General features: G+C 34.9%; 1 protein-coding gene across 1 annotated transcript in view; it reads right to left on the minus strand.

Moving 5' to 3' along the window:
* The window catches only part of Rgl (Ral guanine nucleotide dissociation stimulator-like), a 17,511-nt gene extending 7,987 nt beyond the window's left edge, over positions 1–9,524 (minus strand). The window contains 1 exon segment of the mRNA XM_017628940.1: positions 8,295–9,524. Coding sequence (XP_017484429.1) covers positions 8,295–9,524 — 1,230 coding nt within the window.
* Between the last annotated feature and the right edge of the window lie 6,931 nt (positions 9,525–16,455).

The following is a 16,455-nucleotide window of genomic DNA, read 5'->3' on the forward strand; positions in this document are numbered from 1 at the left end:
TTGGTGCACAGTTGTACAGCCCCATACATAGTTTGGAAACAAATTAGAAGGAATCGGCGTACTTAGAACCTCAATTTTCCGCATGTAACATTTATGGATATAAATCAAGTAAAAACGAAAATTTGGCTTCATCGAATAATTTTAAAGCATACCTCCCATATAAACCTAACCTCAAAAGCGCTCTAAAAAGCACATCAATGAATATATGACTCCGAAATTTTGAACATATATTTTTAATAACGTTATGTGTAAACCCTCAAAAATTGGGCGTAATCAGTTTATTTTAAAGTATACAACCCACACACCCTTAAAAAAGCGTAAAAAGCGGGCCGATGAGTATATAATTCCGAAATTTTGCCGATATGTTAATAATAACACGGGCCAATAAATTTTAAACAATGTTATATTGCCCAAGATATTTCAGGGGGTTCTTATCGGATTTTTTCCGAATCTGACATTAAAGAAATTGGATTGGCTCTAGTTCTCAATCAACTTAGGTTTAATGGTGCCGAAAAACGCGTTTTTGGTCATTTTTGATCCTCTGTAAAACAAAAAATTAATGCAATATATCTGTCTGTGTGGTAGGATATGAAAGCTTAAATACTGCCTTTTAATACTAAAAATCAAAATATTGTGGTCCGAACACTGTAAGCAATTGGGAAAAGTTTTTTATACAAGCTCCTACGATTTTTTTTTAGTCTTGATTTGCCCATTTTTTATCAATTGTTTTAAATGCATATGAGGCTCTGAACGTTTCTAAATAATAATAATAATATTTTTTGACGTTAGATATATAAAATAAGTTATATGAAAAATGGCGAAATGCCGTTTTTCGGCACTTTTAAACCCGAATTGCTGGAAAACTAGAGCCAATTAAAAACTTTCAAGATCATATTCGGAAAAGTCCTATAAGAATCGGCTATAACATTTTAGTTAACATAAAATTTGTGAACATTCATCGAAAACAAAACAAGATTCTTTCTTAAAATAAATCATGCGCGCTTGAATAAAAAAACTCTTCCCAATTGCTTACAGTGTTCGGACTATAATTTTTTTGATTGTCAGTATTAAAGGGCAGTGTTTCAGCTTTCATATCCTCCCACCAAACAGATATAAAAATTGTATCAATTTATTGTTGTGCAGAGGTTCAAAAATTACCAAAAACGCGTTTTTCGGCACCTTTTAACCTAAGTTGATCGAAAACTAGAGCCAATCCAATATCTTGAAGGCCAGATTCGGATTCTACGGAGAAAATCCTATAAGAATCTGCTTAGGCAACAGAATTTGGTGGGCAGTGTAATAAATGGGAGGAATCGGTTTAAAATAACACATACTTCCCATGCAAAGTTAACCCCAAAAAATAACATAAAGGCCATATTACTATATGAGATTAACTTAAAAGTCGCAAATATGCGCAAATTTTTTTTTCCATAAATCGATAGAAAATGGTCCGGTTTTTAATTATTTGTAGTACGAGGCGAAGGAATATTTTTCCCCATACTAGAAATAAAAAAAAATAAAAATACTTTTAGGATAGAAAAAAAAATTGAGGAACGATGTGCATAGATACAATTGAGAGAAAAATTACAAAAAAATTTACATATATGAAAAAGAAGTAACTTTGAAAAAATCTTTTTTAGAAAAAATATTTTTACAAAGCAGAAAAATTTATACAACTAGATAAAAAGCTTTTGTGGGGAAAAAATTAGTGTGTGAATTCTAAAGTTTTCTATTTTTATAATGGGCCTAATTTTATTTAACTAGCTCTCTTTAAACTAAAATTTTAGGAATAAATATTTTTACCCAAACTAAAAAGATGCACCACAAATTAGAAAAAATTAGAAAAAACTTTCTTAAAAAAGCTAGTAATAGAAAAAATTTTAGAAATTAGTTTTTAGAAAAATCCCATTTTTAGAAAAAAAAACAAAAAATATATATTTGAGATGAAAATAAAAAAAAAACGATTTTTTATAAAAAAGGAGAATAAAAAAAAAACATTAAAAAAACATTTTTACCAAAAGCAGAAAGCAAGTTTACAAGCAGAAAAAAAACGTTGTGGGGAAAACACAATTTTGGGGAGAGTGAATTGTAAAAAATAGTTTATTCCTTATATTTTCTTTAGACAAGACCAGGGTTTTTAACGACTTCTCATGTAGTCGTGTATATTTTTTATTGTAGGCTTACGGTCCCGAAAGGGTTAAGTGAACAAAACTAGCAATTTGGTTGAATAAAATTCTTCTGACTTTTGTTGCCAATTTCGTAGAAAGTTATAATGAATTTTTCTTATGCAAATATCACTTTGTTAGGTTAAGCCATTCAAATATAAAAAATTTAGTATTCGAAAAATTTTATTTTTTTCCGACGAAATATCAGTGTGGAGCGTGTGTTTTTTGGCTTCGTTGGCTGCTTTTTAATTTTTCCCTTTAATTTTAATTTTAACCTTTATAAAGTATTTTGTGTAATATGTATTTTATTTTATGACTTTTTGGCACTTAAAAAAATATTAAAAAATTTCTTTACATACCTACTTATACATACATACATATGTAAATATTAAATAGTTGTATCTAAGTGTGCCAGCACCTGTGGTCTTTCACTAATTGAGCGTATACTTACACTTAGTTTGTGTTAAGTAATATGTATATAAATAATTGAGTGTCGACAAGTGTAATGAAAAGTTTCGAAAAAGCGGCCTTGTCCAGTTTTCTTTTTATGTTTTGAAATGGAAATTCCTTCTTAGTGTTGTTTTTTTTTTCTACTTAAACAATTTTGACATGGCTTACCTAAAACAATTATTTCGAATGAATTTTAAGTGTTCAAAAGATTTGGTTCAATTAGCATCGTTTGTTTGTAATTCATTCATTTACAGAGGCGAACAAGTTTATGAAGGTATATATTTACTACATATGTTTATGGTTTTTTTTTCGAATGGAATGCATCAACAGCTGGGCATAATTTATAAGATAAGATTTACAGGCCGAAGGAAAATAAGAGCAAAGTGAAATGGGGCCAAGATTACAAATGTGAATATAGTACACATAGGTCCACCTGGCGAATAGGCGGCAAATCCAGTCGAATACGCAGAAGACATAGCGGTTGAGGTAACTAAAAAAATACCTGGGTTCCATGCCCAGCCTGATTAGCAGCTCTATAAAGGTAAAGACAAATTCATGGAAGCCTAAAGTTAAATGCAAATGGTTTAAGGTACCTGCATGGAAACCCCCGAAACTGGTGGGACTAATATTTTAGAACAGTGCCAGGCGGGCAGCTAAGTGCACTATGTGTGCGTGTTTATTTTGCATGGCACAGTTTTAGAGCAAATTGCTGCGGAAGCGCAATGTCAAAAAAAAGGCTTATTTAGAAAACATATTTAAATTTGTTTAACGTTCAAAAAACAATTAGGCATTACACTTTTTAGACTTATCTATATAACAACCCAGTCACCCGCTCAGTAACAGTGACTTAAGCTCTCATCTAGCGAATAATAAATTTGCACGCATATCTAATTACAGCTCAAAGCCGCACACTCATAAAAACCAAACACATGAAAGCACATTTTCAGACTGGTTTTCCCATTCATTCATCATGTGAGTTTTATTACTTACTTAGGTACATATCTACAAATATGCATAGTACTGTGTGCATGCATAAATATGTATGTATGGTTTATGTACATTGGGGTGGTCCTTAAAAAATCAAATGAACGATTTTTTTCAGTCGCACCTCTTCAATCGGTAACAGCACTGTCATAGATATCACATATATTGGAGACGGTTAAGGCGTGTCGCACAGGGGGAAAAGTTCAAATTCCTCTATGGAGACTCAACAAATTTAAATTATTATTTTTTTCATCTAATACCCAAAATCGATACTACCTTAGTCGAAGATATCACATATAAATGTTGGTCCCGATTAGAGTCGATTTAGGCGTGTCGCAAAAGGGTCAAAAGCCAGATGCCTCTAAGGACTCAAAAAATTATAATATGTTTTTTCATTTAATGCCCAAAAGCGATACTACTATAGTCGAGGATATCACATACATTTAGTTTCGATTAAAGTCGGTTAAAACGTTGACAAAAAGGGTAATCTGAACTTTGTGCTGTCCTCGACTATAGTAGCATTGAAATCTGATTTAAAAATTTGCTCACTACATTTAAGGACCGCCCTAATGTACATATATTCATTAAATTTTCTAAGACGCTATTTTATTTCTGCTTGCAATAAACAACTTTAAAAATAAAATATAAACAATTCCTCTAGCACACCCTCCTATCTACTAGCCCACACCACATACGCGACTATTAGCTTTGACAGTTCGACATTTCCCTCGTGCGCCACAAATCAGATTAAAATGAAAAACTGTGCCAATAAGAAGCATCGAAAACGTTGGCTAAAACCATTTTCAATGTTATCCTAAAAATAAAATAAAAAATTTATTAAAAAAAACATACACAACGTCGCACTCGGCAAAGAAGAATATAAATAAATACTGTACGTTATTTATTTTTTATGTTATAGGGATGGTAATCCCGGAAATATCGCGCATTTTGCTCACATTCTCAATTGAGGGAATGTTTTGTGTTTGGTGTGAGCCTCATTCTCTTGGTGCCGAGTACCAAAAGAACACCCAACACAGTTAAAATTTCCTTTTAGATACACAAGTAAAACGGTTGATGTCTGCCAATGCAGCATGTGAGTAGTGAGCACCAAGCACCTAATATCTACACCCAGAAAAAAGTGAGCTAAACATATTTCTCTAAACACATGTTTTGGTAACTATAACCAAATAATGTCACTATAGCCAACTGTAGCGTTGATAAGAACATATTTAGTTGAGGTAACTGAATATTTTTCTCAGTGTCGGCCGCTGTGGTGCAGTGGTAAGCAGTGCGCGCTTCCATTCCGCACCTGGGTTCAAACCCTGGTCAAAGCAACATCGCAAAAAAAATAGAAAAAAGATTTTTTCTTAACAGCGGTCGTCCCTCGGCAGGCAATGGCAAACCTCGGAGTGTATTTCTTCCAAGAAAAACAGCTTCTCATAAAAATACAATCGCCGTTCGGAGTCGCTTTCTGTGACAGCACCGCACATGTCGGTAAATGTGAATTACGTTTTAGTTTTCGAAAACAGTTACCACCATTTAAAAAATTGAAATCAAATTATTTGAAATAATAAATCAACTATTCCTATATGGGCATCAATCGAAATGGTTTTGAAAAGGCTTTATTTTTAAACTGGATGTATTTTTCAGAGGGTTGCCACCTGTTTAAGAGCAGAATTTAGTTAACTTATAAGCAAGTTATTTGAAAGATTAAAATATGGGTATTAAACAATCGATTGAAATTTTTAGATTGATAATATAGACATTTTTAAGGAGTGTGAAGGAGGTTGTCACCTTTTGAAAAAGGTAGATCCAAATTATTTAATAGGTTAAATCATTTATTAAAAGTTGGGTATCAAGCGAAGTGAGTTTGAAAATTTTAATATTTCTAAACTGTTTAAGCAGAGTTGCCACGTGTTTGAAAATCAAATTCAAAACTAGTTCATCAGTTGTCATGTTTCACAATCCCAGACAAAAGGGATTTAAAAAGATTTGAGTTAGAAAATATTTTTAAAGAGGGTTACCATCTGTTTTTAAAGTCGATTTTGTTTAACTTATACACAAGTTAGTAAATTAAATGTTACAATATGAGTGCCAAACGTAAGAACAGCATTATTTGTGAAGAACAACAGAGCTGCATGGTTACTTCGAATTTCAAAAATTGAACGTCAAATTAAAGCACTGCGCCTGTAGATGTGTAATAAGATTTGATTTTTTGAAGTTAGAATTTTTCTAGCGGTGCCGGATGATTTGAAATTTGATTAAATGAAATACCGACACCACGCGAGAGCTCCTTTCACTCCGAAACGGCTGGAGATGAAACATTTGGAATATTTTTTTTTAACTTTCTGAATAAGCTTGCCACCTGTTTGTAAATTTAAATTCAATATGAATCAAATGTACAATTGTCAAAATAAAAATGTCCCAAATAACTTCACTCATTCACAATGAAGTAGTTTCCTTGCTTTGTCACACTACTTAAGAGGTTGCATATTTGTTAACTGACCTGTCTCAACTCGGATAAATAGCATAGTTTGTGTGTCTGCTTGTTTGTCAGTCGGTAGCAATAGAATGAGGCTATTGTATATGTATGTAAATGTATATGTATGTATGTATGTTAAAAAAGCGGATCTCCTTCCCAATGAATGAGCGACGTATTGAACAAAGAGCACTGAGTTATGTCTATAAACCGGTTTTAAGTCGCAAAATACGCTTTGTCTGACTTGCTTCCGTACGGCTTTTCATGATATTTAAGAAATACAAAATTCTTGCTCTACGCACAAAATTATAAATAAAAATGAGAATAATTTTAAGCAAAAGTAAACAAACTGCAACTGCCATAAATTGTCAGTGGAATGCAGCAGCACATATTTATACACATACATACATGTGAACGTCGATGCTACTATGGCCTAAAATTTATAGAAAATAAAATAAATTTATTGAATTTATAATAAGTGGCATACTAAATTCTATTTGTGATGTTTACGCTTGTTTCAATTTGAATATTTACTTTGGCTTACTTTTCGAAATAGTTTATGAAAATCTAGCAAGCTGGCAGATATGCTGACAGGCGGGNATACTAAATTCTATTTGTGATGTTTACGCTTGTTTCAATTTGAATATTTAATTTGGCTTACTTTTCGAAATAGTTTATGAAAATCTAGCAAGCTGGCAGATATGCTGACAGGCGGGGATTCTAAATCGAAACAGAAAGTTGGATATTTCCGATTTACTTTATTGATAAGTAATTTTTAAGCAAAAAACAAAACTGACTTCAATTCTCATATAAAAATTTAAAAGTACCGTTAATTACCTAATGATCCAAAGATCGCATCTGAACCAAATTAAAATGGTAGGTACCACCTTTAAAAAAAAAAAGAATTATAGAAATTGATTGAAGGGGGAAAATTTATGCGGTAACATAAATAAATAAATAAAAATAAAAATTCCGATGAATTTATAAGCTTCTCCTTTTTTTTGAAGTCGGTTAAAAATACCTTCAAATATGTAATTCCCTTCACATGCGTATCACTTGAAATGCCATACTTGATCTTTTCATAGGTCTGTGTATCTAAGGGGATTTTGTGGCTCGCAGGGATGATTGAGGTTTCAATTCACATCGCTTATTCCCGATTCTTAAGCAAAGCTTAACATTTTACATACCTAAGTACAGGTTTCCGATAAGAAACATTTGAATTCTTTAAGTTTCTTTCAAATTTCAAATACATTCGGGTCGGCTTTTACATTTCTCGTCATATCTTCGGTATTCTCAGTCGGATATTAAAGTATGATATATCGATGGTTCTTATCGAAGAGACAATTTTTTTTTACCAAAGTTCATTGACCTCATGCACCCGTACTTGTACTTACCCACGACCCCTTGGTCCGTCAAAACAAAATTTTTGTTTCCAAATTGCCTTGCAAAAATATTTTACCCAGGGGAGTACGGCGAACTGTTTTTTTTTCTTGTAAGGGAGTATGGTCTAATGTACATATATATACCACTGTGTTATCGGCATCACTATTGATGTATTTTTCACACTATAAGTAGCTAAATCTGCTACTTTACCGAAAGCAAAAGTTTTTCATATCAATAACTCTAATTGCCTTTCATCAATACAAACAAAATAATTACATATCTCGAAATAGTATACCCTTGCTACTTAAACTATGTTCACATATCAATATTATCTCAATCAAAGCTCGTTTTTTAATCACCCCGTTTACACAGGCAAATCTCAGATTAATAGCCGTCAAATTTGTTGTGCTTGTTATTCTCAAATCTCAAGGAAAAGTTATGTTTCTTTTTTGGGCCACCGTGATCACGTTTTCATGCTATAATATGCAATATAAATATATTTTAACTTAACATTTTTAAAAAAAAAAAACCTTTACAAACCTCTTTTCTTTGCTAGCGTACATTTTTGTTTACTTTTACATTTGGCATTTCTCCTCTTTTTTGCAAAAACAATCGCTACAACTAGGATGGACACCGAAAAGTTATCGGTTTAATCTGAGATTATTTTATAATTACAGATTAACAAGGGACGAATTTTATATGGCTAATCTCTTGTTATAATTACAGATTAGGGTGTTAAGCTCGAAAATGAGGATAATCTACTTATTTGTGAACCTAGTATTAGGTTAACATCCTCTACGACTCTACAAACACTTTCTCGCCCATTGATTTACCTTCGTGTAACAGTAATTCTTCGCGTGTAAATCTTTTGTTTTCTTCGAGAGATTTCGCAAAGTGGCGCCAGTGCAGGCGCACAAATATTTCAAACTGGACACAACTTTCTTCTCGGCGCTCGTGGCATCCAAATCATCGTACGAATGATATGAACTGTTGCGGCGTGATTTGGATAGGGGCGTGGCACAGGATGAATTCGTGGGCGATTTGAAAAAGAGATCAAATGTGGGCGCCGATTTGTGATGATGGAAACGATGGAATTGAAATGTCTGAGTTTGCGTTTGTGATTGCGTTGGCGATTTCGCAGCGTCCTTCTTGCTGCCTGAAGACTGAAGTGCGAGCGGTGAGGATGACGTTGGCGGTAGTGGGGATTTTGGGGTACGTGGTGATGGCGGCGGCTTTGGTGATTTAGGTGATTGTTGCTGATGATGTGTGGTGGTGTCATTGGAATTTCGCCGCGATTGCTTTTGTTGCTGCTGCTGATCGTTTTGTTGTTGCGGCTCAGCCAGTAACTGCTGTTGTGGTTTAAGCACTTGCTGTAGCTGTTGCTGTAACTGTTGCTGCAATTGTTGCTGTAAAAGCTTATATTGTTGTTGCTCCTGAAGCTGTTGCTGTTGCTGTTGCTGCGGTTTGATGTGTTGCAATAAGCTTTTCGGTTTTGGTGGCAGCGGTGGCGGCACACCGTAATCCTGCGAAGGCATTAAGTTACTGCTATCGCTTTGTTGCTCTTTTTGTTGTACTTGCTGTGAATTTGGTGGGGTTTTCTGCTTATTATGGATATGATAGTGATGATGATGATGCTTATGCTGATGTGGAGGTTTATGTTGCTGATGTCTGTGTGGCGGCTGTCGAAGCGCGTGATTGATTTGATTATGTTCGTGGTGTTGCTGTTGATAGTTCGGTAAGTCGACGAGTAGCAGATGATGTTGCAACTGATGATCACTGCTATGGCACTTTGTCAGCTTGAGTGGCTTGGGTGGCTTGGGAGGTGGTGGTGAGGTGAGTGTGCGTCGGGGTAGGCGCTGACTGCTGTTGCTACTTCTGCTAAAGTCAATGCTGCTGTTGTCGCTAGCTGTCACTTCTTCCTCTTCTTCTTCTTTTGTTCGAGCTGTAGTTGCTGTTACTGTATTCACTGCTGACGTGTTGCCACTTTCGATTATGAAACTCTACAGACATGAAAAGTGAATAATGAAATTCGAAATTGAACATGTTCGCGCAAATAGCGGCATGGATCGAAATGGAAAAACAAAAAATGGCAAAAAGATGGAAAAAACTGAAATTGATTGCAATTGTTAGGGAAAAGTTTATATTTAAAATTCCTTGTCCGATGGAAAATTATCGATAATCGGGTTTCGAAGTAGTATCTGAACGATTTCCGGTATATTTGTGTGTCCTTTTTGTGAATTTCTATTTTTTCGTTCGAAAAAATTTGTAGATAACATATACCGAATTTCCACTAGGCATTGAAATGACAAAAAATTGGAGGTATTGAAAAAATACAATGTGGAAATGAATTTAATCACTTTTTTTTTGAACGTAATGACACGAATATTTTTTTATACTCAACTTTTTTATTAAAATCTTTGTCGTTTAATGCCCAGAGGAAATCCGACTATACTCATTTCTTAATTACCATATAATCATTCATAATGCAACGAGCACAAGTTCATAGACATTTTTCCTCGAAGGATCCAAGAAAGCCTAACTATTAACAATGAAGCCTTTCAAATTTCAAACAATTCACACTAATCAAATGAAATCGGCACACAAAAGCCCCAGTCAATTAAATTTATTTTGTTTTTTTTCAATTAGTCAAACAATGGCTTTAGGCGAATCACACGCAAGTTCAATGTTCATAGAAGCGCTNGTCAATGCTGCTGTTGTCGCTAGCTGTCACTTCTTCCTCTTCTTCTTCTTCTTCTTTTGTTCGAGCTGTAGTTGCTGTAACTGTATTCACTGCTGACGTGTTGCCACCTTCGATTATGAAACTCTACAGACATGAAAAGTGAACAATGAAAATCGAAATTGAACACGTTCACGCATGGATCGAAATGGAAAAACAAAAAATGGCAAAAAGATGGAAAAAACTGAAACTGATTGCAATTGTTAGGGAAAAGTTTATATTTAAAATTCCTTGTCCGACGGGAAATAATCGTAATCTTTTCTAAGGAATCTGATTTCCAAGATTAAAGGCCGCAAAGCAAGTTTCGAATTAGTATCTGAACGATTTCCGGTATATTTGAGTGCCCTTTTTGTGAATTTCTATTTTTTCGTTCGAAAAAATTTGTAGATAACATATACCGAATTTCCACTAGGCATTGAAATGACAAAAAATTTGAGGCAATGAAAAAATACCATGATCATTTTTTTTAACGTAATGACACGAAAATTTTTTTATACTCGACTTTGTTATTAAAATCTTTGTCGTTTAATGAATGGAGGAAATCCGGCATTACTCATTTCTTAATTACCATGCAACGAGCACACGTTCATAGACATTTTTCCTCGAAGGATCCAAGAAAGCCTAACTATTAACAATGAAGCATTTCAAATTTCAAACAATCCACACTAATCAAATGAAATCGGCACACAAAAGCCCCAGTCAATTAAATTAAATTTTTTTTTCAATCAGTCGAACAATTGCTTTAGGCGAATCGCACGCAAGTTCAATGTTCATAGAAGCGCGTAATAGATGTCTTTCAGCTGCAAATACAATTATCAATTATCGGCATAGGCAATTAACAATTGAGGCAGTCAGCATCAGTCAACGCTGCTATTGGCAAATGCGCTAACTCTTGCGTACTTGGTTGCGTATACGCCCCTGACCTTGACTACGCATTTCGGGTTATAAATGACATTTGCGTAGCCGCTATGAGGAGCAAAACAACAGAATATGGATTAAAAAAAAGTTCATATAAGTAAATACAAAGTGTAAGTTTTCACAATCGAAATTTGCGTTCGACGAACCCTCACAGCGCTCAAGTGGTAGCCAGCGNGCTTTAGGCGAATCGCACGCAAGTTCAATGTTCATAGAAGCGCTTAATAGATGTCTTTCAGCTGCAAATACAATTATCAATTATCGGCATAGGCAATTAACAATTGAGGCAGTCAGCATCAGTCAACGCTGCTATTGGCAAATGCGCTAACTCTTGCGTACTTGGTTGCGTATACGCCCCTGACCTTGACCACGCATTTCGGGTTATAAATGACATTTGCGTAGCCGCTATAAAGAGCACAACAACAGAATATGGATAAAAAAAAGTTCATATAAGTAAATACAAAGTGTAAGTTTTCACAATCGAAATTTGCGTTCGACGAACCCTCACAGCGCTCAAGTGGTAGCCAGCGGGTAGCCTGCCCTCGACATCAAACGCAGATTGTTGTCGCCGAAAATCAGATTAAAAAAAAACAAACAAGCTATGCATTGTTTATAGTCTTCATTAGTTTTCTTTTATTCTGGTACTTCTCATAAAATGTAACCAATTAGGTTTCAACGAAAGTCTTAAGCTTAGCTACACAAATGTGTGTATGTATGTAGTACGTCATTGTCTCGTCCGCGGCGAGATGAGCTGAGATTACATAGCTGAAGATATGCTTACGCTCGTAAATACATGCATACAGCTATGCTTGTCATACGCNTAAAAAAAAGTTCATATAAGTAAATACAAAGTGTAAGTTTTCACAATCGAAATTTGCGTTCGACGAACCCTCACAGCGCTCAAGTGGTAGCCAGCGGGTAGCCTGCCCTCGACATCAAACGCAGATTGTTGTCGCCGAAAATCAGATAAAAAAAAACAAACAAGCTATGCATTGTTTATAGTCTTCATTAGTTTTCTGGTACTTCTCATAAAATGTAAGCAATTAGGTTTCAACGAAAGTCTTAAGCTTAACTACACAGATGTGTGTATGTATGTACGTCATTGTCTCGTCCGCGTCGAGATGAGCTGAGATTACATAGCTGAAGATATGCTTAAGCTCGTAAATACATGCATACAGCTGTACTTGTCATACGCAATTTTTTTTTTTTTTGACTGCTACTGTGGCCATTAACAACTTTGCTTTCGCATTCACAAATTCACTTAACTCTGGCCACTGGATGTATGAAGCAGCAGCCGAATTGATGTCTCAAGTGGCACCATTTCCCTCTTACAAGCCATCAAATTATCTACCAAAGTTTATAGCGCACGCACATACCTATCCAAGTACACGTATTTGTGTATGGACTTACATATGTAAGAATGTATGTAAATTTGGTCAAGTATTAGTAACCCACTTTCTATGTAAAGGCAGCTTACTTGGGGATTTTGGTTAAATAAATTGGCAATTAAAATTTTCTTTTATTCTAGACTTTTAATTTATGGATAAAAGCTTTAAAAATATCACAGATTTTCGGCATGCTTTCAAAGGAAACTAGTTTTTTATATCATCTATCCGAAGTAAATCTGATAGAATTTTATCCAATTTACGCAATCTTGACAAATTGAAGTTTGGCATCCGGTTTTTGAGTAAAACGACATCAGGAAAAGGAAAATTATATTGCAGACATAAATAAATAAACTTCAAGTGGGCCCGAAGCAAGGAAGCAGCGAAGAGTAGTGAGTGAAGAAAATTGGCGTTTGTCTCCATAAATGCCTCCGACAGGCAAATTATCTAATTAGAGGTTACGAACGGAAAAAGTTTTCCATTTTTTACCACCTGAATAGATTTAGATTGTTCTACCCCTCCATCAACTCTGGTCCTTAGAACCCCAAACCTTCCTTCGGTCCTTTTTATGATAAATTCCAGTCTTACTGAAATTATGCTATGCAAAAATCTTACCTACCCTGAGAAGCTAAATTTTGACACTAAAATTCTAGGTATTATATCGAGCTAGATTATACTTTTCCTCGACTCTGCTTTTATAATAAGTTTTCGACAAGAACCGCGAGCAAGACGAAAGAATGGTAAAGCATAAAAAGCATGACTCTAGTTCCATTTCAGTCTTCAGTGATGACTCTGAATGAATAACAAAATGGGCTGAAACATCCGTTTGGAAGAACTACCTATATACATGCTTCTGCGTCTCGTCTCCTGGCGAACCTCCTCAAAAAGAACCACATTACCATTCTTTCCATTGACTTCGGAAAGGCATTTGAGCGCATCGGAATACATTCTATTATCGATCAACTTAAGGAATGGAAATTGGGCCCAAAATTAATTAGATACACTATTTCCTTCTTAATGAATAGAAAATTGAGAACTAGTTTCAGCTCTTACCCTTCAAATACTATGCATCTGATCAATGGAATTCCACAGGGATCCCCATTGTCAGTAACACCATTTTTAATCGCAATCGAAAAACTAAACCAAATTATCATAAGATATCCATCCTTCAGTCACTGCATCTACGCGGATGATCTCTATGTCATAGTTAACAACAAAGACAAAAACGCAATCCAAAACTTAGATTCGCTATTTTGTAAGATTTCCGACTAGTGTGACATCACCGGCGCTAAACTTTCTGTAGCAAAAACAAAAGCACTCCAATATGTAGGAAACGAGATTGCAGCCTTTCGATTATTTATATAAACTCCAACAGAATCGAATATGTTACTAAACTTTAAGTACTAGGTGTCGCGCATTTAACAACAAATATAAGTTTACGTCCCACATTAACTATTTGAAATAAGCATTAAACAAAAGGCTAAATTTAATCAAATGTATTAGTAGCTATCACAGCAATGCGCATCCTAATGTTACCATAAATATAATCAGAGCAGTACTTATTCCCACGATTGAATATGGATTAGCAATATACGGGCACTCCCCAAAATCAAACTTGAGGAAAATTGAGACCATCTACAACAACAATAACAACAACAATAATGCTAATGCCTTCGGAAACACAACTACTGCAATATAATAACCCCTATTTACCCCATACGCGCAGAAAAAAAAGAAATTGATATCAATACTAGAAAGAGTCAACCAGTATTTAAATCATATCGACCACTCTGGCTCCGATCTAATGCACCTTCCGAAAGACTCCACAACCAACATCGCTTACCAAACCCTCTTTTATAATTAGTCTGTTCCAATAGCAGTCCGATTTACAGGATTTAGTCAGAACTTACAGGAAGTCGTTCCTATTGACATAAAACCTGTAAGTGGGAACACATTTGAGAGAGTAACTGAGCAACTGTTCCTAGTCAGAAGTTACAGGATTTAGTCCGGAGTTTTTTTTCCTGTAAGTTCATGAAAAGTGTCAAACGATCAGCTGATTTACATGTGCAAACAAAAACAGAAAGCGGTGAAAGCAAAGAAGCTTATATTTGTTAAAAAATGGAAGTAAACAACGAAATATTTGAATATGTATAGATTTTAATAATTATTTAGTGATATTTCAGCCAAATCAGTGTAGTACCAATGACATGTAAACAAACCGTCTGACGTTTTTACAGGAAATAGTGCTTTTTGCGTTCCTATGCACTTCTGCATCTGTTCTCCTTTTACTCTCATTTGAGAGAGTAAAATTGTAGTTTGACAGTTCCACAGGTTTTAGTCCGAAGTTCAAAGGAACAGACTAAATATCACAAACCCACTTCAATCTACCAGCTGATTTCTAAGTTACACTGACGGATCCAAGACAATGACAGCAGTTGGCTACGCTGTCGTAAATTCTAATTACGACACTGTAAAACTAATGCGTCTGAATGAGCATTCTTCAATCTTAACTGCTGAAACCGAAGCACTTCTCGACGCCATAAAATGGTATACCTCGCAGAAGGACCAGCATGTTATATGCTCAGATTCCCAATCATATGTTAAAGCCATCATGAATATCTCGCATCGTGTATAAAACGACAAATATGTTAGCCGTAAGCGATACAGAGATGGGTTTGATTTTATCGATAATATAGAAGTCGATAAAAAAGTTAATTCATATGTAGTACCAGAATATGGGAGCTGAGAAAGGGGTGGCTGGTATTTCAAGGTCTAGGGCTGCAAATCCGCCACTGACTACAGTGTTGTTTTATCAAATAAAACGCTGGTGGTAAGTTCGTGCAAATAAGAAATTTCCCACCGGCTACTTTGGGTGCTCCATCATGCAGCTACTCTTTTAAATTCCAAAACTGTTTAAAATATTTTTTCTTTTTGAGAGTTACTTCACCTTTTTTAGTAATATCCGCATAGGGCCTGTTTTCCCAGTCAGCTGTTTTTAACTATTGGTTAACTAATGGATGTACATTAAGTTAACTGCAGTCAGCCATTAGTAAAACTAATACTGTGAAATGAAAAATGGTGGTTTGATATTAGCATAGTTGTTCACTACTGACTGTGAAAATGGCCCATAGTAGTACTTCGTAACAATTCTGTGATATTGACTAGCCCTTGAACTCTGTAGCAAGCAGTACAAAAGCTTTTTATGAAATCATGCAATATTTACATACAAAAAGCGTATATGTAGCTTGTGAACTATGCTAATGCTTTTGAGATATTAAAAATGTTTGTTGTTGCTTGTATTTTATTACTTTATAACTTTCAAGTAGACATAGTCAAATGCAGCTTTGATAACTCGACAGCAGTCTAATTGCGTTTAGATTTTGCAATTACACTGTACAACAAAATTTAAAATTTCAAAAATTCACCAGGGTTTCTCAACGGTTTCTAAAGCTTTTCGGTCTGCTGAATCTGAATCTGGAGTCAGAATTTTCGAGTAGTCCTAGGTTTTCTGTAGAGTACGTGGTTTATGCAGAGACCGAAATTTGTATTCTTTTTAAAATCATTGAACAAGTGTAACTAAAGGCTTTTGGGGTCAAGAAATTATAACTTCAAATTTTACTTTGAAATTCAGTGTGTTGACGTACATATGTATCAATGGTAGATGCTTTTTCTGAAGTAGATATGCTTTTGTAAAAGGGGCGAGGCACATCTTATAGTTGTAAAATTTTTAATCAGCCATAACTTCGGAATCATAAGTCACATGAATTTGAAATTTGGTATCACGATGAATAAACCACGTACTCTACAGAAAACCTATGGTGACCCGTAAATTCTGACTTGAGATTCGGATTCAGCGGACCCAAAAGCTTTAGAAACCGTTGAGAGACTCAGGAGGATTTTTTGTCTGTTGTACAGTGTTATTAATGAGTGCGCTGTCATAAAACTTAGCAATACTTT

This window comes from Rhagoletis zephyria, unplaced genomic scaffold (assembly GCF_001687245.7).
Source record: "Rhagoletis zephyria isolate East Lansing unplaced genomic scaffold, Rhagoletis_zephyria_1.1 Rzeph_scaffold_06363, whole genome shotgun sequence".
NCBI classification, from domain to species: domain Eukaryota; kingdom Metazoa; phylum Arthropoda; class Insecta; order Diptera; family Tephritidae; genus Rhagoletis; species Rhagoletis zephyria.